The sequence below is a fragment of the Eschrichtius robustus genome, chromosome 3, assembly GCF_028021215.1.
Source record: "Eschrichtius robustus isolate mEscRob2 chromosome 3, mEscRob2.pri, whole genome shotgun sequence".
NCBI lineage: Eukaryota > Metazoa > Chordata > Mammalia > Artiodactyla > Eschrichtiidae > Eschrichtius > Eschrichtius robustus.
In genome coordinates, this window is record NC_090826.1 from 162,377,181 (window position 1) to 162,402,537 (window position 25,357).

The following is a 25,357-nucleotide window of genomic DNA, read 5'->3' on the forward strand; positions in this document are numbered from 1 at the left end:
ACTTCGTAGAACAAGAAGTTCCCAGGCCCGTGTTGGCCTACAAGAAACTCCACCAACAAAAAAATAATAATAATAAGACATATCATGTTTTCAAGTTAGGGTACATCAAAAAATGATTGGTTGCCACAGGTAGGGGGTGAAATGGGTGAAGGTGGTCAAAAAGTACAAACTTACAGTTATAAAATAAATGTCATCAGTGTGCAATGTACAACATGGTGACTGTAGTTAATAATACTGTATTGTATATTTGAAAGTTGCTAAAAGAGCAGATCTTAGAAGTTCCCATCATAAGAAAAAAATTTTAACTATGTATGGTGATAGATGTTAACTAGACATATTGTGGTTATCATTTCGCAATATATACAAATATTGAATTATTATGTTGTACACCTGAAATTAATATAATGTTATAGGTCAATTATATCTCAAAAATAAATAAACAAGTACATACATACAAATAAAAGCAGAAATGAATTTTTTGATGTTCAAAAGAAAAAAATAATAATGATGAGTCTCTTACTTGTTTTTCATTAATCTACACCTAACATATTGCTTTATAAATGTGCCAGAGAGTAAAGTAGTAGAAAGGCAGACAAAGGGAAGAAATAATAGTAAATGTGATAAAGGAGAGAGATAGAAGAATTATTTTGCAGTTTATCAAGACATACAGTAACACTCCATGAAATTGTAAAACATCATTAAGAGTTTTAGGGATGGGACTTATAATTAAAATATAATTATGGAATGATTCACCTATGTAAAAGAAAATGACCTGTTAAGAAGGAAAGTAGAGGAATTTTCAGTGTGAAGGCAATACTCACCTTCAAAAAAAATTCTCAAACGGGAGGGTAAATACTGGAGTATATATAAATAAAGATAAAATGAGAGAGCTATAGAAGGGACTTCTATGTATACATAGCCAAATAAGGGACCTATATGAACTGTTCCTGATTATCTCCAAAACCAAGTAGAGTTAAGAAAGAATACAATATCTGCATATTGAAAAATGTCAAAATGTAGGGAGAATATGAAGGAAAGAACAAGAAATAGATATCACTTGAATAAATGGGAGTTACTCACTCAAAAGCTATAGAAAGAATTCAGCCTCACTGAGAATACATGACAGAGAGACAAGCAAGACTTTAAGTAGGGTGTGAAAGCATACAGGACCTACAAGAATCCAGAAGAAATGCCATGTATTATCTTAGGATTTTATTTTATTACCTTAGCTTTAATAAAGTGACTTTAAAAATATATAGTGTTTATGCTTTTAAAAAAGGGAACAGGAGATAAATAAATGAGACCCACAGAGAGACAGCAGTGGTAATGGGGATAAATAAAAGTCTTAAGGGAAGATTTGACTACTGTATCCATACCTTATGATCAAAATAGTGTCTGTCCCAAATTAAGCATCCTTGAAGGATTTTGTGGTTTTCGATTTAGGGAAATTAAATGCTTACAGATTCTCAACACCCTAATGTATTATTGTTTGCAAATAAATAAACACAGCATTTTCTTTCACTAAGCTTCACTTTTTATCAAACTTTAACCCAAGATAGCCTCTAAAAATACTATACTACACTAAAATGATAGAAGAGATAGGAATAACTATTATATCTCTAAATAATTTTCCAAAATAAATATACGAGTATATAATTTTGTTTATTAAAGTCAGCTAATGACCTTAAGGTTTTTGTCTTTGTTTTCTATTCAGAACTATAAGCACTGTTTTTCTTATGCTATTGGAAAACCAGGAGACTTAAATCAACCATATGAGATTATCAACAAGTCTAACCATAACCATTTAGTTTGGCCCTTGGACCATTCCGGAATGTATGTGTTTCGTGTGAAGATCCTGGATCCAAACTATAGGTGAATATAAATGTTCCATTATAATAGTTTTAGCGTTAGTTCCTAAAAATTAAATTTTTATTTTCTTGATTTAATTTGATACCACCCAGCTATCCAATTAAAGGCATACCTCATTTTATTACACCTCACTTTATTGTGCTTCAATTTACAAATTGAAGGTTTGTAGCAACCCTTGATCAAGCAGGTTTATCAGTGCCGTTTTTCTAACAGCATTTGCTCACCTCCTGTCTCTGTGTCACATTTTAGTAATTCTTGCAATATTTCAAACCCTCCACCAGCAAAAAGATTATGATTTGTTGAAGGCTCTGATGATGGTTAGCATTTTTTGAGAAATAAAGTATTTTTTAATTAAGTTATGCACAGTCTCTTTTTAGACATAATGCTATTGCACACTTAATAGACTACAGTATAGTGTAAAAATAACTTTTATACCCACTGGGAAAGCAAAAGGTTTGTGTGACTCACTTTATTGCAGTATTCATTTTATTGCGGTGGTTTGAAACTGAACCCACATCTCCAAGGTATGCCTGTCATATTTGTTTTTTCATTTTGGAGCAATCCTGTTAAACATTCTATGGGAGTGGGAGATAAGATTTCATGTTAAACATTAATTAAATTAATCGATTCACAGTTACATTCTGAGTACTTTACTATGTTTCATTGCTATGATAGATGCAAATAGAGCATAAGGATAATCTCAGCCTTTAAGATGCTTGTAATTAAACTGGTTGGGGAAGGAGGAGTGGAGGGTACACATAAAACCAAGGGAGGTTAAATCAGAGCAAACACATGATATATTTTTCAAATATAATTATTTGTATTATTGATAGGCATAATAATAATTCAGAGATGGGAAAAATCAATGCTATCTTGAGCATCAGGAGAAAACTTCCTGGAGGATAGGGAACATTAAGAATTTATATTGCCAGAGAACTAAGATAGACCCTTCAGATGAAAGAAATCACACTAATAATGGAATGGAGCTGAATATTAACATATGGCTCGTGGAGAAAGAAAGAAGGTGGAAAATACCTTGAGTGAGGAAGGTAAAAAACAAAGGGTGCAGACTGATTCGAGGCAATTCATAATGTTGAATTCAATTTCAAACCATGTCTTAGAGAGTCTCTTTAGTATCTTTACTAGGGAAGTGTTGTGATGATAGTATAGTTCTAGGAAAATTAGCCTGAGAATAAAGAATCTTATAAAAGGAAAATAAATTGCAGATAAATGAGAGGAGTAGAATTAACAAGACAAGGGTCAAAGGAAGCCCTGTTGGCAGGAGGAGTGGAAAGAAAGGAAAAAGTCTAATAAATATTTATCAGGAAAAGAGATATTATATTGATCTAGTGTGGCAAATGAAGGAAAAGAAGGAACTGATATGGTCTCAAGTTTTCTAGACTAGGTGATTAAAAATTATGGAATTTTCTTTGACCACTGTAGACACTGAGGTGGTTTTTCTTTGAGGTCTTTCTTTTTCTAAGAGTTCTGACTTTGCATTTGAGAGGACAATGACATATCTGAGTGAAGATGTCCTATAAACAGTTAAAAATTTTAATTTGGGCCTTGAGTTGGAGGGAATAGCTGATGATAAAGAGTTTTCAAAACACAAACGTGGGCATCTCCTATAGTGACTCCATGAGCACACATAAGTTAACTGACTTACGAGAAGAAAAGAGCTTTTAGGAGATACCCACAGTGAAGGAATTGAGGGTGATGAGAAAAGGGGCTGAGCAGAAAACTCCTCAAATAAAAGAAAAAATGAAGAGAAAAATAAAGTTCCATATTACCCAAGCAATCTACAGATTCAAAGCAATCCCTATCAAAATTCCGATGACATTTTTCACAGAAATAGAACAAACCATCCTAAAATGTGTATGGAACTGCAAAAGACCCCAAAAAGCCACAGCAGTCTTAAGAAAGAAGACCAAAGTTGGAAGCATCACACTCCCTGATTCCAAACTATATTGCAAAGCTGCAGTAATCAAAACAGTATGGTATTGACATAAAAACAGACACATAGATCAATGGAACAAAATAGAAATCCCTAGAAATAAACTCACACATATACAATCACTTAATTTATGACAAAAGAGCCAAGAATATACAGTGGGGAAAGGACATTCTCTTCAATAAATGGTTTTGGGAAAATTGGACAGCCACCTGTGAAACATTGATACTAGACCACTATCTTACACCATACAAAAATTAACTCCAAATGGATTAAAAACTTGAACATAAGCCCTGAAACCATAAAATTCCTAGAAGAAAACATAGGTGGTAAGCTCCCTGATGTCAGTCTTTGCAGCACTTTGTTTTTATTTGACACCAAAAGCAAAGGCAACAAAAGCAAAATTAAACATGTGGGACTACATCAAACTAAAAAGCTTCTGCACAGCAAAGGAAACCATCAACAAAATGAAAAGGAAACCTACAGAACGGGAGAAAATATTTACAAATCATATATCTGATAAGCGGTTAATATCTAAATATATAAAGAACTCATACCACTCAATAGCAAAAAAAAAAACACAAAACACAAAACAATTTAAAAATGGGCCAAGGACCTGATTAGACATTTTCCCAAAGAAGACATACATGAAGACATACATAAAAGGGTGCGCAACATCAGTAATCATCAGAGAAATACAACTCAAAACCACCTGTTGGAATGGCTATTATCAAAAAGACAAGAGATAAGTGTTGATGAGGATGTGAAGAAAAGGGAACACTTGTGCACTGTTGGTAGGAATGTAAATTTATGCAGCTACTATGGAAAACAGTATGGAGGTTCCCCAAAATATTAAAAATAGAACTACCATATGATCCAACTATTCCACCCCTACATATTTATCTAAAGAAAACAAAAACACTAACTTAAAAAGATATATGCACCCCCATGTTCATTGCAGCATTATTTACAATTGCCAGTATATGGAAATAACATAAGTGTCCAACGATGGATGAATGGACAAAGAAAATGTGGTATGGAATATTATCTGGCCATAAAAAGAAGGAAAGCTTACCACTTGAGACAACATCGATGGACCTTGAGAACACTATGCTAGAGAGTCTACTTTGGTTTGAGTCCTAATTTTGCCACTAGTAACATCTAGTCTTAAGCAAATTGTTTAGTCTCTTTGAGCTTATTTATCTGTGAAAGGAGTCAGTAATAGCTATCTTATAGTATCCAGAGGATTAAATGAAGAACTTGGATAAGAATCCCTAACTTTACTGGGCACATAGCAAGGACTCAATAAAACTAAGTCCTTTTCCTGTCTCTTCTCCCACATGAAGATAGGTGAAATCATATTATTAATGTTTATTTAGTTAAATCCTGTCTCATTCCAAGCAATATGCTAAATTATGAGAGATAAAATACCTAGGGATAAACCAACCTAAGGAGGCAAAAGACCTGTACTCTGAAAACTATAAGATACTAATGAAAGAAATCAAAGATGATACAAACAGATAGAAAGATATAGTGGGTTCTTGGATTGGAAGAGTAAATATTGTCAAAATGACTATACTACCCAAGACAATCTACAGATTCAATGCAATCCCTATCAAATTATCAATGGTATCTTTCACAGAATGAGAACAAAAAATTTTACAATTTGTATGGAAACACAAAAGATCCCAATTATCCAAAGCAATCTTGAGAAAGAAAAATGGAGCTGGCAGAATCAGGCTCCCTGACTTCAGACTATACTACAAAGCTACAGTAATCAAGACAATATGGTACTGGCACAAAAAGAGAAATATAGATCAGTGGAACGGGATAGAAAGGCCAGAGGTGAACCCACACACCTATGGTCAACTAATCTATGACAAAGGAGGCAAGAATATACAATGGAAAAAAGGCAGTCTTTTCAGTAAGTGGTGCTGGGAAAACTGGATAGTTACATGTAAAATAATGAAATTAGAACATTCTCTAACACCATATACAAAAATAAACCCAAACTGGATTAAAGACCTAAATGTAAGACTGGATACTGTAAAACTCCTAGAAGAAAACATAGGAAGGGAGATTGGTTCAAGATGGAGGAGTAGAAGGACGTGCTCTCACTCCTTCTTGCGAGAGCACCGGAACCACAACTAACTGCTGAACAATCATTGACAGGAAGACACTGGAACTCACCAGAAAAGATATCCCACATCCAAAGACAAAAGAGAAGCCACAATGAGACAGTAGGAGGGGCGTAATCACAATAAAATCAAATCCCATAACTGCTGGGTGGGTGACTCACAAACAGGAGAACATTTATACCACAGAAGTCCACCCACTGGAGTGAAGGTTCTGAGCACCATGTCAGGGTTCCCAACCTGGGGGGTCTGGCAACAGGAGGAGGAATTCCTAGAGAACCAGACTTTGAAGGCTAGAGGGATTTGATTGCAGGACTTCGACAGGACTGGGGGGAAAAGAGACTCCACTCTTGGAAGGCACACACAGAGTAGTGTGCACATCAGGACCCAGGGGAAGGAGCAGTGACCACAGAGGAGACTGAACCAGACCTACCTGCTAGTGTTGGAGGGTCTCCTGCAGAGGCGGGGGCTGGCTGTGTCTCACCATGAGGACAAGGACACTGGCAGCAGAAGTTCTTGGAAGTACTCCTTGGAGTGAGCCCTCCCAGAGTCCACCATTAGCCCCACCAAAGAGCCCGGGTAGGCGCTAGTGTTGGGTTGCCTAAGGCCAAACAACCAACAGGGAGGGAACCCAGCCCCAGCCATCAGCAGACAAGCAGATTAAAGTTTTACTGAGCTCTGCCCACCAGAGCAACATGCAGCTCTACCTACCACCAGTCCCTTCCATCAGGAAACTTGCACAAACCTCTTAGCCTCATCCACCAGAGGGCAGACAGCAGAAGCAAGAAGAACTAGAATCCGGCAGCCCGTGGGACAAAAACCACATTCACAGAAAGATAGACAAGATGAAAAGACAGAGGGCTATGTACCAGATGAAGGAACACGATAAAACCCCAGAAAAACAACTAAATGAAGCGGAGATAGGCAACCTTCCAGAAAAAGAACTCAGAAAAATGATAGTGAAGATGATCCAGGACCTCGGAAAAAGAATGGAGGCAAAGATCGAGAAGATGCAAGAAATGTTTAACAAAGACCTAGAAGAATTAAAGAACAAACAAACAGAGATGAGCAATACAATAACTGAAGTGAAAAATACACTAGAAGGAATCAATAGCAGAATAACTGAGGCAGAAGAACGGATAAGTGACCTGGAAGACAGAATGGTGGAATTCACTGCTGCAGAACAGAATAAAGAAAAAAGAATGAAAAGAAATGAAGACAGCCTAAGAGACCTCTGGGACAACATTAAACACAACAACATTTGCATTATAGGGGTCCCAGAAGGAGAAGAGAGAGAGAAAGGACTCGAGAAAATGTTTGAAGAGATTATAGTCAAAAACTTCCCTAACATGGGAAAGGAAATAGCCACCCAATTCCAGGAAGCACAGAGAGTCCAATACAGGATAAACACAGGAGAAACACGCCAAGGCACACAGTAATCAAACTGGCAAAAATTAAAGACAAAGAAAAATTATTGAAAGCAGCAAGGGAAAAACGACAAATAACATACAAGAGAACTCCCATAAGGTTAACAGCTGATTTCTCAGCAGAAACTCTACAAGCCAGAAGGGGGTGGCATGACATATTTAAAGTGATGAAAGGGAAGAACCTACAACCAAGATTACTCTAGCCGGCAAGGATCTCATTCAGATTCGATGGAGAAATCAAAAGCTTTACAGACAAGCAAAAGCTAAGAGAATTCAGCACCACCAAACCAGCTGTACAACAAATGCTAAAGGAACTTCTCTAAGTGGGAAACACAAGAGAAGAAAAGGACCTACAAAAACAAACCCAAAACAATTAAGAAAATGGTCATAGGAACATACATATCGATAATTACCTTAAACGTGAATGAATTAAATGCTCTAACCAAAGACACAGGCTTGCTGAATGGACACAAAAACAAGACCCATATATATGCTGTCTATAAGAGACCTACTTCAGACCTAGGGACACATACAGACTGAAAGTGAGGGGATGGAAAACGATATTCCACGCAAATGGAAATCAAAAGAAAGCTGAAGTAGCAATTCTCATATCAGACAAAATAGACTTTAAAATAAAGACTATTACAGGAGACAAAGAAGGACACTACATAATGATCAAGGGATCAATCCAAGAAGAAGATATAACAATTGTAATTATTTATGCACCCAACATAGGAGCACCTCAATACATAAGGCAAATGCTAACAGCCATAAAAGTGGAAATTGACAGTAACACAATCATGGTAGGGGACTTTAGCACCCCACTTTCACCAATGGACAGATCATCCAAAATGAAAATAAATAATGAAACACAAGCTTTAAATGATACATTAAACAAGATGGACTTAATTGATATTTATAGGACATTCTATCCCAAAACAACAGAATACACTTTCTTCTCAAGTACGCACGGAACATTCTCCAGGATAGATCACATCTTGGGTCACAAATCAAGCCTCAGTAAATTTAAGAAAATTGAAATCATATCAAGCATCTTTTCTGACCACAGCACTATAAGATTAGAAATCAATTACAGGGAAAAAACCGTAAAAAACACAAAAACATGGAGGCTAAACAATACATTACTAAATAACCAAGAGATCACTGAAGAAATCAAAGAGGAAATCAAAAAATACCTATAGACAAATGACAATGAAAACATGATGATCCAAAACCTATGGGATGCAGGTTCATTTACACCTAAAGGAACTAGAGAAAGAAGAACAAATGAAACCCAAAGTTAACAGAAGGAAAGAAACCATAAATATCAGAGCAAAAATAAATGAAATAGAAACAAAGAAAACAATAGCAAAGATCAATAAAACTAAAAGCTGGTTCTTTGAGAAGATAAACAAAATTGATAAACCATTAGCCAGACTCATCAAGAAAAAGAGGGAGAGGACTCAAATCAATAAAATTAGACGTGGAAAAGGAGAAGTTACAACAGACACCGCAGAAATACAAATCATCCTAAGAGAGTACTGCAGGCAGCTCTATGCCAATAAAATGGACAACCTGGAAGAAATGGACAAATTCTTAGAAAGGTACAATCTTCCAAGGCTGAACCAGGAAGAAATAGAAAATATGAACAGACTGATCACAAGTAATGAAATTGAAACTGTGATTAAAAATCTTCCAACAAACAAAAGTCCAGGACCACATGGCTTCACAGGTGAATTCTGTGAAACATTTAGAGAAGAGCTAACACCCATCCTTCTCAAACTCTTCCAAAAAACTGCGGAGGAAGGAACACTCCCAAACTCATTCTATGAGGCCACCATCACCCTGATACCAGAACCAGACAAAGATACTACAAAAAAAGAAAATTACAGACCAATATCACTGATGAATATAGATGCAAAAATCCTCAACAAAATACTAGCAAACAGAATCCAACAACACATTAAAAGGATCATACACCATGATCAAGTGGGATTTATCCCAGGGATGCAAGGATTCTTCAATATACACAAATCAATCAATGTGATACACCATATTAACAAATTGAAGGATAAAAACCATATGATCATCTCAATAGATGCAGAAAAAGCTTTTGACAAAATTCAACACCCATTTATGATAAAAACTCTCCAGAAAGTGGGCATAGGGGGAACCTACCTCAACATAATAAAGGCCATATATGACAAACCCACAGCAAACATCGTTCTCAATGGTGAAAAACTGAAAGCATTTCCTCTAAGATCTGGAGAAAGACAAGGATGTCCACTCTCACCACTATTATTCAACATAGTTCTGGAAGTCCTAGCCACGGCAATCAGAGAAGAAAAAGAAATAAAAGGAATACAAATTGGAAAAGAAGAAGTAAAACTGTCACTGTTTGCAGATGACATGATACTATACATAGGGAATCCTAAAGATGCCACCAGAAAACTACTAGAGCTAATCAATGAATCTGGTAAAGTTGCAGGATACAAAATTAAGGCACAGAAATCTCTTGCATTCTTATCCACTAATGATGAAAAATGTGAAAGAGAAATTAAGGAAACACTCCCATTTACCATTGCAACAAAAAAAATAAAATACCTAGGAATAAACCGACCTAGGGAGACAAAAGACCTACCTGTAGGCAGAAAACTATAAGACACTGATGAAAGAAATTAAAGATGATACAAACAGATGAAGAGATATACCATGTTCTTGGATTGGAAGAATCAATATTGTGAAAATGACTCTACTACCCAAAGCAATCTACAGATTCAATGCAATCCCTATCAAATTACCAGTGGCATTTTTTACAGAACTAGAACAAAAAATCTTAAAGTTTGTATGGAGACACAAACGACCCCGAATAGCCAAAGCAGTCTTGAGGGAAGAAAAGCGAGCTGGAGGACTCAGAGTCCCTGACTTCAGACTATACTACAAAGGTACAGTAATCAAGACAATATGATACTGGCACAAAAAGAGAAATATAGATCAATGGAACAGGATAGAAAGCCCAGAGATAAACCCACACACCTATGGTCAACTAATCTATGATAAAGGAGGTAAGGATATACAATGGAGAAAAGACAAGTCTCTTCACTAAGTGGTGCTGGGAAAACTGGACAGCTACATGTAAAAGAATGAAATTAGAACACTCCCTAACACCTTACATAAAAATAAACTCAAAATAGATTAGAGACCTAAATGTAAGACCAGACACTATAAAACTCTTAGAGGAAAACATAGGAAGAACATACTTTGACATAAATCACAGCAAGATCTTTTTTGATCCACCTCCTAGAGTAATGGAAATAAAAACAAAAATAAACAAATGGGACCTAGTGAAACTTAAAAGCTTTTGCAAAGCAAAGGTAACTACAAACAAGACGAAAAGACAACCCTCAGAATGGGAGAAAATATTTGCAAACGAAACAATGGACAAAGGATTAATCTCCAAAATATATAAACAGCTCATGCAGCTCAATATTAAAAATACAAACAGCCCAATCAAAAAATGAGCAGAAGGACTTCCCTGGTGGCGCAGTGGTTGAGAATCTGCCTGCCAATGCAGGGGACACGGGTTCGAGCCCTGGTCTGGGAAGATCCCACATGCCGCTTAGCAACTGGGCCCGTGAGCCACAACTACTGAGCCTGAGCATCTGGAGCCTGTGCCCCGCAACAAGAGAGGCCGCGACAGTGAAAGGCCCTCGCACCACGACGAAGAGTGGCCCCCGCTTGCCACAACTAGAGGAAGCCCTTGCATAGAAACGAAGACCCAACACAGCCAAAAAAATAAAATAAATAAATAAATAAATAAGTCAGGAGCTCTTTAAAAAAAAAAAAAAGGAATAAGCCACAAAAAAAAAAAAAAATGAGCAGAAGATCTAAATAGACATTTCTCCAAAGAAGACATACAGATGGCGAATAGGCACGTGAAAAAAATGTTCAACATCACTAATTATCAGAGAAATGCAAATCAAAACTACACTGATGTATCACCTCACACTGGTCAGAATGGCCATCATCAAAATGTCTACAAATAACAATGTTGGAGAGGGTGTGGAGAAAAGGGAACCCTCTTGCGCTGTTGGTGGGAATGTAAATTGGTACAGCCACTATGGAGAACAGTATGGAGGTTTCTATAAAAACTAAAAATAGAGTTACCATATGATCAAGGGATCCCACTCAGGGGCATATCTGGAGAAAACCATAATTTGAAAAGACACATGTGCCCAAACGTTCACTGCAGCACTATTTACAATAGCCAAGACATGGAAGCAACTTAAATGTCCATTGACAGATGAATGGATAAAGATGTTATATCCATTTGCAGCAACATGGATGGACCTAGAGATTATCATACTAAGTGAAGTAAGCCAGACAGAGAAAGACAAATATCATATTGCTACCACTTATATGTGGAATCCAAAAAAAAAAAAGAAAAAAAAGAAAAGATAACAATGAACATATTTACAACATAGAAATAGACTCACAGACATAGAAAACAAATTTATGGTTACCAAAGGGAAAAGAGCCAGGAGGGATAAATTAGGAGGTTGGGATTAACATATACACACTACTATATACAAAATAGATAACCAACAACCAACTTATTGTTTAGCACAAGGAACTATACTAGATATTTTATAATAACCTATAAGGGAAAAGAATCTGAAATGAATAGATATATGTATAACTGAATCACTTTGCTTTACACTGAAATTAACACAACCTTGTAAATTAGCTATACTGTACTTCAATTTAAAAAAAAGACTCAAAAAAAAAAAAGCTAATGAAATTAGTGAAGTTGTCCACTTAAGGGAACAAAATTCTTAGCAAGTCTTCCTTGATGTCAGTCTACCAACCGTGATTTTGCAGTGAAATTATCAGCAGAACAAAGAAGGGAGTATATATTTAAATATAGTAATTTTCTTAATTATAAAGGCCTTTGATTTATAAATATATCAAATTCTTCATAGACTAAATAACCAACTTGATAGTTTGTCATATAGATGTGATTTAAATGAAATTACGCAATTCATCATTAATAATTCTCATTCCTTACTCTGTAGTGGAGATTTTTCTCTGTAAAATGGAAGGTAATGCTCAGTTTGATATAAATTTCTTTTAGTAATAATAAAATTATTAACTATCTTGAAAGAAAAAATAAAAAAGAAAATGACACCTTAACTAAGATTATACATGATTTGGTTGTTACCATAGAGATGTGCAGGGAGTCTTGTAATACACTGTATTTAATTTAATCTTTAATATTTTTTTTCTAATTTGCAGTTTCTGTAACCTCACCACTATATTTGCAATAGAGACCTTTGGAGTGATTCCCAGGTAATGACTGGTGCCTAATCAGGCTTTAATGAGGGAAGTTGTAAAGGATATGGTGGCAGCTAAAAGGGAAATACATGTCTCCCCTATCTTCCTGGGACACTAATACTTCTGTCCTATATGTGACATCCTAAAAATTGTATGTATCTACTAAACCAGGGATACAGCAAGTAGGAATTCCTGAAAATTGTTGCTGCAGTTGGGTCCCCTTTTGTTCATCCCCTTCAACAGCCATTGTCTTCCCAATCAAAAGCGTCTTTCAACTCCACCTAAGGGCAGATGGTAGACTGCAGCAGTGGGGACAGGGAGGAGACAGTGGCTGTGCCCCAATGACCCTGAGTCAGCCCTTGACCACTGGCCATCATTCCAATACATACAGGGAACGGGTAGTAAAAGCATTTCCCTGGACTCAGCTTTAGTTTCCTTGGAGAGCAGAGTAAAAAGTCGTAATACAAATGTTGGAACGGCAGATGACTCTGCTTCTCTGTGCTGTGTTTTTATTTTGTTTTTTGTTTTGGAAAATGTTAAACAAGAGTGGACCACAAACACTTAAGTTACTTATGGCCCTACTTTGAATATTACTGACTCCTCAATTTTTTGTGCTAATCGGAGGTTAATGGTGTGAATAATCTGCAAATGAGATAAGCCATGCCTGGTTTCTAGGAAAGTTTAGGAAACATGCATAGCCTTTTTGCAGGAACTTCTCTTTCTCATTAGATTTGTATGTTTGATTTAGATGAATATTAAGAACATACATCCACCCAAGTATCCACCAACAGAAGGGGGGAGTTGGTGAGTTAGGGAGGAGAGGAGGGAGTAAAGGGGCATCTCACCTATTTGCTCCAGCTCACCTCCCAGTAGCCGGATTTTTCTTTTTAAACATGCAACTTATTTAATTAATTAATTAATTAATTTATTTATTTATTTATTTATTATTTATTTATTTATTTTTGGCTGCGTTGGGTCTTCATTGCTGCGCGCGGGTTTTTCTCTAGTTGCGGTGCACGGGGGGCTACTCTTCATTGTGGTGTGCAGGCTTCTCATTGCGGTGGCTTCTCTTGTTGTGGAGCACGGGCTCTAGGTGCACGGGCTTCAGTAGTTGTGGCACGCAGGCTCAGTAGTTGTGGCTCGCGGGTTCTAGAGCGTGGGCTCACTAGTTGTGGCACACGGGCTTAGTTGCTCCGGGGCATGTGGGATCTTCCTGGACCAGGGCTTGAACACATGTGCCCTGCATTGGCAGGCGGATTCTTAACCACTGTGCCACCAGGGAAGCCCCCCTATAGCTGGATTTTAGCAGCCAGAGAATATGGTGCAGCATAGGGGATAGTCCATTAGGTTAGTGACTGCAGTTCAGTCTCTGTTACGCCTGAGCCCTGAAGGGTCCAGAGGCAGAGCAGGGGTTAGCTGGTGGTGAACATCTTCCTAGTAAGAGAGACCTTTTCATGAGCAAACAGTGGCTGTAGATCAGTTTGTAGGAGGCAAAGATCTTACTCTTTCTTTGCTTTCTGGCCCAGTGCTCAACCACTTCCTCAATTTTCCACTGTGTCCTTTGGAGTTGCCACCATTTAACGAGCAAACTCACCTAAATCCTGTCCTCTGAGCTCTCTGTCTGTGCCTCAGAGCACCATTACCACTCCCAGATTATTATTTATTCTGGTTCTTCTAAAAAAACAAAAACAACCCCCCCACAATTTTTTTAAACACTTACCTTTTGAGGTTCATATAATCTGCTATACCCCTGTCCTTTCTCTGTCCTCATTGGTTCATCCTCTCCAAACTCCACTTCATTCAATGCCATCCTGTTTTCATCTCCACATCAAGCCCCACCATCGTGGCCTTTCCTAATCCTTAGTGTCCCCCTCCTGCACTGTACTCTGGCCATCCACTCCCACAGTCATGCCTTGGACACTGTCAATACTCTCATAACTTCTCAATACCATCATAACTTCTCTGCTTCCTAAGAATCAGTTCAGACATCTCATTCTCGGACCTTCCCAGCTTGCTAATTCAACTACACCTGCTACAATTCTTCTTCATCCTCATTGGGACCTCCACCTCTACTTTCATTCTCCCCTTTTTTACTTCCTATTTCCTTACATTTCAAACAAAGTCTATTATTTCAATAACATTTTCTAGTACTCCCTTACCTTTCTGGAATTTGGCAACCCCTCTGGCAAGCCCCCAACTACCTTCTTTCTTTGTGATTACATCTGAGCAGCCCCGTAAAGAAAGTTACACAACAGGGCAAATTGATCACCAACTTCAAATACGTCGCCAACACTACCCGGAAATCCTACTTTCTTTCTCTGGTCAACCAGCGTTTCCACTCTCCATAACAACTGCTTCAGACCTTATCTAATTAGCTTGCTCCTTGGACCTCCTTTCCTTAACAATCATCAAATGAACTTTTTTTTCACCTTTACAGAGAAATTAGAAGCCATCAGACAGGAAATTAGAAGCCATCAGACCTTTATTTCTGATTCCAAACATATAAACCAACTAACATCTATACCCATTCTCGCCTCTTTCTATCCTTCTACATCCTCTTTAAATATAATTCTTCTACCTATGCCTTGAACCCTATTCCTTCCCACTTTCTAAGGAAAATTCCAAATCAATTATTACTTCTCTATTCTATATATTCAACTTTCCCTCACAACTAGATCCTTCCAATAGGCTTTTAATCACCCTCAAGTTTTTTAAGCAAATAAAACAACAACAACAACAACTATATCCCCTTCCAGCTACCACCCTTTTGCAAGAGAAACTCCTTAAAAGGCTTGTTTACACTCATAGTTCTCATTTCCCTATATTCCATCCCTATTTTGCTAATCCATCCAGCCTGCTTTCTCTGTTATCCCTTCACCAATTACTTTTCATTAGAATAGCTTTGGCCTGCACTAAATCTGTTTGGTACTTTCTAATATATTCTGTCTCTCTGTTGAAATTCTCACTTGTTCATGCATTGTTCTCCTGACTTCACTGAGCATCTTTATGACCATTATTTTGAACTCTATCAGGTCAATTACTTATCTCCATTTCATTAAGGTCTGTTTCTGAAGTTTTATCTTGTTCTTTTGTTTGGAATGTATTTCTCTGTTTCTTCATTTTCCTAGATTTTCTGTGTTGGTTTCTATGCAATAGATAAAACAGCCACTTCTCCCAGATGGAACTTATTGTTCAGCCCAGCCCTAGCTGTCGTTTGTCTTTTAAACCTTTGTGATTGTCCAAGCTGCCTTCTTAGTTCTTAGCGTCTCCCAGTAGTTGAGGGTGTACCAAGACCTGTCAGTGTCCCAAAGAGGAGAATCTCAGTCAGAGCCTAGATGCAGCCTGGCTGGAAGCTGGACTCTCAAGCAGCAGGTTTTAAAGTATGCATGTAGGCCTCTTTCAGAGAAAGACCAGAAGACAGCCTTTCTTTCTCTTCCCTCTCTGCTGAGCCCTAAGGGAATAGCCAGTTAAGAACAGTTGTTACAGTCCTGTGGGACTGGTGAACATAAGCTCTGCTAGCCACCAGAGCCAGGCGATCAAGTGGTGTGTCCCCCTGAGCAGCAGCTGTAGAAACTGGAGCATCGGAAGTGTGCACAACATCATTTCAGGGAGATACCAGTGACCTGGGGAGAGGCAGAGGGAGAGCGCAAAGATGGCATCTGCCAGCTTCCCAGTCTCTGCAGAAGATTGCAGTTGGCCCCTAGATTTGTGTTATATTAGGAGACTAACCCTCAGATTTCAGCTTTTAAGATAGGCAACTAGGTCTCTTTCATGGAAAGACTGGGAGATGGGCATTTCAGTCTGCTGGCTCTGTGCTGAGCGGGGAGTGAGAGAGGGGGTTAGCCACCAAGAGTCCTCAGGAGCCCATTTGTTTGCTACAGCCTTGTGGGTCTCATGGATGAAAGCCTAGCTGGCTTTCAGAGCTAGGTGTTTGGGGGTCCCATCCCTCAGGTGGAAGTTTTAAAAGTTGGGGTACTGGATATTAGATCCAAACTCCTTAGGGAGAAGCTAGGATTTGTGAGTTCCCTCCTCATCGTATGTTGCTGTGCTGGAGCTGGGGGTTTGAGTGAGATTGTGCCTCAGTCTCTCCTACTCGTTTTTATGTGAGTGGGTTTTTCTCGTTCACCCAATGTGTAGGAGTTGCTCAGCTAGTTTCTGGATTTCTTTCAGAGGGAGTTGTTCTATATGTAGCTGTAGGATAGGTGTGTCCATGGAAGGAGGTTAGTTCAGGAGCCTCCTTTGTCACCATCTTGAGCTGGAACTGGCCTACACTAAATCTGACAGATATTTTTCAGTCCACATTTTATTTGAGCTTCCATTAGTGTTGACTTTCCCTTTGACTGCCATATTGCTCTACAGGTTTTCCTAGCCTTCTGTAGCCATTCTCTCTCTCTCTCTCTCTCTAGTAAAGAGAGCCTCAACGTATATCACCAGCCATTAAATGTTGACCTTCCTTAGGGCTCAGTCCTGGTTTTCTGAGCTGCTCATTCTGGCAAGCTCATCCATACCCATGATTTCAGTTAGTATCTGTAAACACACAACTCCCAAATCATATCTCCAGCCCAGTCCAGGGCCATATATCCCACTCTCTACTTAACCTCTTCTCTTAGATACCTCAAAGACTGGTCAAACTGGACATGTCCAAAAATGAACTCATGATCTTACCACCCATTCCCTTACCCCATTATTTGTACCACTGTAAGATAACTTATCAAGGTAATTGCATTCAGCCCTATGAACTGTCATTGCACAGCTCAAGGAGAATTCATTCACATAGGCTGTAATGTGAATGGTGCCCTCTGGAGTTGAAAAATATGGCGACCCTGTTTTCCAGTGTTCCCTCACTCAGGAAATAGCACATCAAACTGTACAAGCCAAACATCTAGCAGTCAAAAATGAAAAACAAAAACCTAGGGATCACATTCATTTCTCTCTCTCTCTCTCTCTCCTCCAGCTCATCCAGTCACTGCCTCCCATTCATTTAACCTCTTAAACTGCCCTTAAATGAATCCACTTCTTACCAAACCCATCACCACCACACCACTCGAATCCAAGTTACCATTATCTCTGATCCAAATTACTGCAATAGACTCATAATGCTAATTTTAGTAGCTTAAAACCCTTAAGTTTCTTTCCTTAGAATGGTAACTTCTTAACATGGCCTACAAGACCTTTTCTGCTCTAGCCCCTACCTATGTCTCCAGTCTCATCTTGCATCATGTTCCCCTCATTTTCTCAGCTCTAGACCTATGAACCTTCTTTCAATCCCCAGTCTTCTCCATACTCTGTTCCATAGCAGGAGCCTTGCATGTGCTATTTTCCTCTATCTGGAATCTCTTCCTTCCCCTCTTTACCTATTTAACTTTACCAACTCCACTTCTATTTAATTCTTCAAATTTTAGAATAATTTTCTTTTCCCCATGGGGTCATTTCTTGGCCAATTCACCACGCTAAATCCTGCTATAGGAAGCTTTCATTGCATTGTATACCTCTCCTACTTAGTTTTTATCACAAGTTCAATTTTATATTTATTTTCTCATTATCTGATTAATGATTATGTCCCCACTAAAATGTAAGTTCTCTAAGGATGAAGACCATATCTATTTTTACTCATTATATTGTTTTCCCAGCACCTAGCACAGTACTTGGCATATATCAGAGTGTTTATTAAGTTAGTTAATTAATTTCTAAGAAGGAAATGATTCACTAGAGCTAGATTAAGCTTGTATCCACAGAGGAGGAAGGTCAGACTAATGAGACTGGGGAACTGGGGAAAGTGTAATACTGCAAACAAATAAATATGGTTTAAAAGAGAACTAAAAACTAAAGTCAGGTACCAAGACACGAAATAAAAAACAGCACAGTGTTTGGCTTAAGAAATAAATCTACTCTGATGGGAGGAACATGAGGTGAAGAGGCAGATGTCTGGATCCCAGCTGAAAGTAGTATCTCATAAGTGTACACACACACACACACACACACACACATACCTGGTTGACCCTCATGTACCTCAAATTTGATATGCCCAAAAGTAAACCAACCGTATTCACACATACCCTCTAAAGTGTTCTTCCCTGTGAATTTCCTATGTCAGTGAATGGCGCTACCATCCTCAGAGTTACCTCATCCCCAAATTTAGGAGGCATCCTTTATTCTAACATATTTCTCAAACCCCACATCTTAACAATCACCAAGATCAATCCAATCTAACTTCTAAATATATCTTAGATCTATCCATTTCTCCCCATTTGTAGAGCCAGTAATTAATTAAAATTCTCACCATATTTGGTTATTACAAAAACCTCATAACTGGTTTTCTCCCTCCACACTCATGCCTCCTATTCATCCGTTCTTCACACTACAGTCAGAATCATCCTTCTAAACGGAGAATGCTATATCACATGTCTGAAACTCCCTCTTGCCCTTAGACTAAAATTCATACCCTGTAGCTTGATAAAAGCTGTCTTTCACACCTTGAACAACCTATGATTCCTCATCTCTAACCACTGAGCCCACCACCTAAATTCTAATCACATTAAACTAGTTTTAGTTCCAGAATGTCTGGGGCTGATCTTAAAGTTTTCTCGTGCTTCCATGTCTTTGCAAATGCATCTCCCTTTGCCTAAAACGTTATGCCCACTTTAGTCTACTTCTACACTCCCAGACATTTCTATCTAACTAACTCATACTAATACTCCTAATCCTACTCATATCTAGCTAACTCTTACTTTATACTCAGTTCAAAAGTCAACTCCACTGGAAGTTCTTCCTGATGCCTGGCTCCCATAGAACTTTATACTTCCTTCTCTCATTATATTGATCAATCACACTGTCTATCTTCTTCCCTGGTCAGCCTCAAACACTAAGAGGTGAACATCTTGAGGGTAGACAAGATGTCTTATGAATCTTATTAGTTATTAACAGAGAACAATGGCATAGCAGCTAGCTGTTCAAAAATTATTTGACTTAAAAAATTAACAACCAAAGTGAACAATGACTTCTAATGGCTTTTCTTTTCTTATTTCAGCCCAAGTGCTTACATGGTTGCAGCTTTCCTCTTTCTCCTGATGCTACTGTTCTTCAGTATTCTTGTTCTGAGCTACTTTCACTATTTGAGGATTTACAGAGAATATATTTATGAACCACTGCACAAATCTGAAAGAAAACAAAAGAATAATTAGAAAAATGAAAGTTTATTTAATATGAATATATGTATGTAGAAAGAGTGTGTATATATACTCATATTGAGAGTGTGTGTGTTTGACCAAGAAATACTAAGTATAAGCTCATAGTATCACCAAATTCAAAATCTCAGAAATGTTCTGAAATTACCCAAAACAGAACTATTTTAATATATAATGTATGTTATTAAATTAATCCTTAATATGTTCACTTTTATCTTAAGGTAGTCTGTATACCCTTACATGGCTTTTTTAAAAAAATTAAAAAGTTTAAAAACCACTTAAGTTTGGCTATTACAATCCTTCCTAAGAATGAAAGAAAATTTTTGAAAATATATTTAAATGTGTCAAATATTATTATTTTGCACAAAACTTTTCATATGAACCTTATATGGCTGTAGTTAATTTAATGTATAAAAGACTTAATAAATATGTGAATTTAAATAGTCTGTCAAAGATATTTCAGAAGTTTTTCTAATGGTAGACTCACATATGAAATATAACTTATCATATTGAAAACAGGAGGCTAATACTCTGTCTTAATTTTAAGTTTTCAAATTTGATTTTGATGCTCAAAATAAGCTTCTTAACTTGTCCAAATGTGACCACAGCTTTCTAAATAATTAGTATTTGAACAATCAGGATCCACCTAGAGGAGAACCAGTAGGAGATTTTGTGTGTGTTTTTGTGTGTCTGTGTGTGTATAAAGAGATTTATTTAAAAGAATTGGCTTATGGGGAGGAAAAGCCGGAGATACATGGTGTGCTGAGCTTTAGCTGTGCTGGGTCCAGCCAGGGCGGTGGTATCCTAGCTCATGTTCTTCACTCCCTCATTGAACTTTATTTAATTTCATAAATTGGCTCCTTTCCCCTCACCAAAAAAGAAAACAAAGAAGAAGAACAAAAAAAAGAAGAAGAAGAATTGGCTTATGTGATTGTGGAGGCTGGGTAAACAAGTCTGAAATCCACAGCGCAGACATAAAGAATGGAAGATCAGGAGCAAGATGGGACTCCATGGGCACAGATCAAAGCTATTGTCCACAAGTAGAATTTCTCATTTTACTAAGATCAGGAACAAAAAAGGGATACCTGCTATTCATCACTGTTTTGAAGGTTCTGACATTACAGGAGGAAAATAAAATAACCATTATAACTGTTAGGGGAAAGGAGATAAAATAATCTCTTTCAATAATAAGATTATATGCCTAGGAAACCCAAAATTAGGAACAAGAATTATTAGAATAAGAGCATTTGATGGCTCAATATAAGACACATATTTAAAATTCAATACTTTTTCTCTATAATATTTATATGGCAGTTTAACAGCAATAGAAATAATAAAAAATAATCTTTATTGTAGTGACAAATTACATAGAATTAAATTTAGTGTGAAAGGTGTATGCCATACATGAAAAACATCTTTAAAATCTTTATTGAAAGAGGTGAAACAAGATCTGATAGAAATATTTGATGGAAAAAAAAAAGAAAATGACCCAATATAAAATGAGCAAAAAATACAGTCATTTCACAGAAGAACATAGCCAATAAACATATTAAAAACAACTTTATTTTAGGGTTTACTGTGTGCCAGAAATTGTTCTAATAATTTATCTAATCCTCTTCAACAACACTACGCAATTGGAACTATTATTATCCCATTATAGAGATGAGGAAACTGGCACAGAGAGGGTAAATAATTTTGCTAAGGTCACACAGCTGGTAGGTGAAGTATCAGGCAAACTGGCTCCAGAATCAGGTGCTTATCCACTGAGGATGCTCAACCACACCAGCAGTCAGAAAGATACAAACCAAAGTTACAATGAAGCTACCTTTCTCACCTGTTGGCAAAAACTCAGAAGGGTAATACTCTTGGGAAGGAATAAGAATCAGGGATGAGAAAAAATTATCTTGCATTTCTGAAGGAAACGTGAATTTTTAAAGATTTTTTGGAAAGCAAGCTGGCAAGATCGATTAAAATTTGAAATATTCATTCTCTTGGACCCAGAAATCCCACTCTTGGGAATCAGGAGTCTATCCATGAGATGCGAGGACCAATGTATACATAATATTCAAATAGTTTTATATATATATAATAGTTATATATAACTATTATATATACATATATGTGTGTGTGTATAGATAGATAGATAGATAGTGTGACAGAACTCTAGAAGGAGAATTAATGTCTATCAGTAGGTGAATGATTGAATAAATGATTGGTCACTGACCATACGGATCAGTCTGTATTAGTTGATTTAAAAGATTTTCCACAAGGTTTTGTTAAATGAGAAAAACAAGCTGCAAGGAAGTATTTATAGTATGATCCCATTATATAAACAAAACAAAAGCTCTGTGTATGACAACACAGAGAAAAGTATGGAATGTATCGTGTAGTATTTTGTGTACATCATGTGCATGTGTGCATGTGTATGTCTGTACACTGCAGGAGCGGGAGAAGGTATGTAGCAAGAGATGTAGAGAGGGAAGGATATAAACAAAACCCTCAAAACTGGGGAATAAGGAAACAATAGACAAATAGCAGGGAATCCAGTGGTTAGGACTCTGTGCTTTCACTGCCGAGGATCTGGGTTGGATCCCTGGTCAGGGAAGTAGGATCCCACAAGTCATTTGGCGTGGCCAAAAAGAAAAAAGAAAAAAGATGATTTAAAAAAAAGAACATAGCATATTAATTCTTCTCCTTATGTAAAACGATGTGTCTTTGCATAATGACAAGTAAAAGGGTGATCGTCACCAAACTTAAAATGATGTAGTTCCAGGTGATATTTGCTTTCTTACTGTTGTTTCTCACCACACTGAACTTATACTACTTAATTAATCATACTGAGGAAATCTCTTCTCACTTTGAACAAAAGACTGAGAATTTAAGCAGTGGAGACAGCAAGTGTAAACAGCTCTTTCGAGGAGTTCCTTTTATTCTATAAGAAGCAAAGAAATGGAGGGCAACTGGAGGCAGAGGTGAGGTCAGGAAGGTGCTATTGAGTGTTAATAGGAATAATCCAGTGACTAGGGAAAATTGATGATCCAGGAGAGAAAGGGGTAACTGCTGGATCAAAATCTTTGAGTAGGCAAGATAAAATGTGATTCAGCGCTGAAATTGAACATTTCACCCACTGTTATAGGAGGGAAGCCAGAGTTCATGTGTGTTGATGTAGGTGGGCTGGTGAAGATGAGTGGTTTGTGGAAGCCATGAGGGTGCTCCTTGCAGGCCTCCTACTGCAGGAGTGTAATTGACCCAGGGCATCAGCTGCTGCCCCCTGAAATCCACCACCACATTTGCACCAAGGCCACACCTCCAACCCACCCTCAAGTCGCTCCCTCTCCAGTGACTGAGTGTGGTGGGGATACTTAAGCAGCCTGGATCCTAGGTAAACACAAGACTCCTGCCAGCCTGCCCCAAGGACTCCTGAAGGCTTTACCAAACCTCCTTCATATTGCATGGCAGTTGAGGGCACCTCCACCTGATCGCTCTCTCTCTCTGACTCCGCCTACCTTCCACAATGTCCTATTTCCTTTCAGACAAGCATTTACCTAATAAAACTATTGCACACTTAATCCAATGTTGGTGACAGTTTCCAGAGGACCTGGACTAACACCAGGGGTAATGTGAGTGGTCTGAGAAAATAGGAAGTGGGAGAGGATTTGAGACTGGCTCAGCCAGTACCCAGCAGGCAAAGAGGGCACCATCCTGAAGGGTATGCAAGGCACCAACCGTTCCTGGCTCAAGGTGGTAGTTTAATTGCTAAAGTTTTTATTGGTAGTGACCTGGGGAAATGTCCTGATGGAGGGGAGTGTTATGCAGGTACAATGGAGCAAACATTTGAAAACCATGGGGCTAACAAATACAGTGAAGGTTGCTGGTTACTGCTAAGTGTATATATATATACACACATATATATGAAACATATGTAATATATATAATTGACATAGAACATTGTGTAAGTTTAAGGTACACATGAGTTGATTTGATACATTTATCTGTTGCAATATGATTACCACCATGGTGTTAGGTAACACTTCTATCATGTCGCATAATTGTCATTTCTTTTTTCTGCTGGGAACAATTAAGATCTATTCTCTTAGCAACTTTGAAGTTTACAATACAGAATTGTTGACTACAATCACTATGCTGTGCATTAGCTCTTCCAGATTTATTCACCTACTAGTTGCAAGTTTGTAGCCTTCAACATCTCCCTAATTCTCCCACACCCACCCCACCCCCCAGCATCTAGTAGCCACCATTCTACTCTGTTTTTAGAAGTTAGGCTTTTTTTTTTTTTAAGTCTTTTTTAGATTCCATATATAAGTGATATCATACAGTATTTGTCTTTGTCTGGTTTATTTCATGTAGCATAATACCCTCAAGTTTCATCCATGTCGTCTCTAATGTCTGAATTTCCTTGTTTCTCATGGGTGAATAATATTCATATCTCTCTCTATATATAAATATAGATATAGCTATCTCACATCTTTTTTATCCATTCATCTGTTGACAGGTACTTAGGTTGTTTCCACATCTTGGCTATTGTGAATAATAATAATAGTCATCTGCAATAAACATGAGAGTGCATGTATCTCTTTGAAATCCTGTTTTCATTTCCTTTGAATATATACTCAGAATTGCTGGATCATATGGCAGTTCTATTTTTAATTTTTTGAGGAAACTCCATACTGTTTTCCATAGCAGCTGAACCAATTTAAATTCCTGCCAACAGAGTACAAGGGTTCCCTTACTTCCACATCCTCACCAACACTTGTTATCGCTTGACAATCTGCAGAAGTTTAGTGAAAAAAAGAACCACAGCAGTTAAAGGTTAAGTGTGGGAACCAGAGTGCCTCAGTGGTAGCGTATATAGAGACCAGCATCACCAGTAAAGAAAGGGTAGACACAATTTAACAGTAGGCTGAAGACCCGGGAATCACAGGGCTCTACAGATGTTTGAACACTCAATCAAGGCAGGTCTGTTATGCAAAGGTCGAGGCGCTGGTAGGGAAAACCTGGAATTGTAAACACTGGGACAGAGTCATCTGGATGGATGCCTCTGAATACGTTGTCTCTCCACAGCCACTCCACCCCACACCCACCCTCTGGGCATGCAGACATGGCCTGTCTACCTCTAGAAAGAGCTACCACTTCTGCTGGGCTGGAAGGTTCTGCAGAAGCTTCTCCCCCACAAGACAATAGGTCCCCCACCACCTCCTCTGATGGGTTAAATCCCAGCGTAATCCAGCTGGTGCTGGGCCTGATAAGGGAAGGAAGAAGTACAAAAATGAACCTGCATGTACTGGCAGGAACCAGGGGAGTATGCCTGGGATTGGATTCTGAGGCCTCTTTAAAACTGGATAAGCAAGAATTTGTTGAGTTTGAGCCATTTTCTCAGGATGTGGGATTTAACTAATGCCCTAGCAAAGACCCAGTGAGTCTTAGAAGCCTAGAAAAAAT

General features: G+C 37.9%; 1 protein-coding gene across 1 annotated transcript in view; it reads left to right on the forward strand.

The window, feature by feature from the left end:
* Positions 1-19,897, forward strand: part of CATSPERE (catsper channel auxiliary subunit epsilon) — a 271,733-nt gene extending 251,836 nt beyond the window's left edge. The window contains exons 20-22 of the mRNA XM_068538508.1: positions 1,715-1,872; positions 12,678-12,731; positions 19,744-19,897. Of these exons, the coding sequence (XP_068394609.1) occupies positions 1,715-1,872; positions 12,678-12,731; positions 19,744-19,897 (366 nt within the window). The remainder of the gene's footprint in view (positions 1-1,714; positions 1,873-12,677; positions 12,732-19,743) is intronic.
* The last annotated feature ends 5,460 nt before the right edge of the window (positions 19,898-25,357 follow it).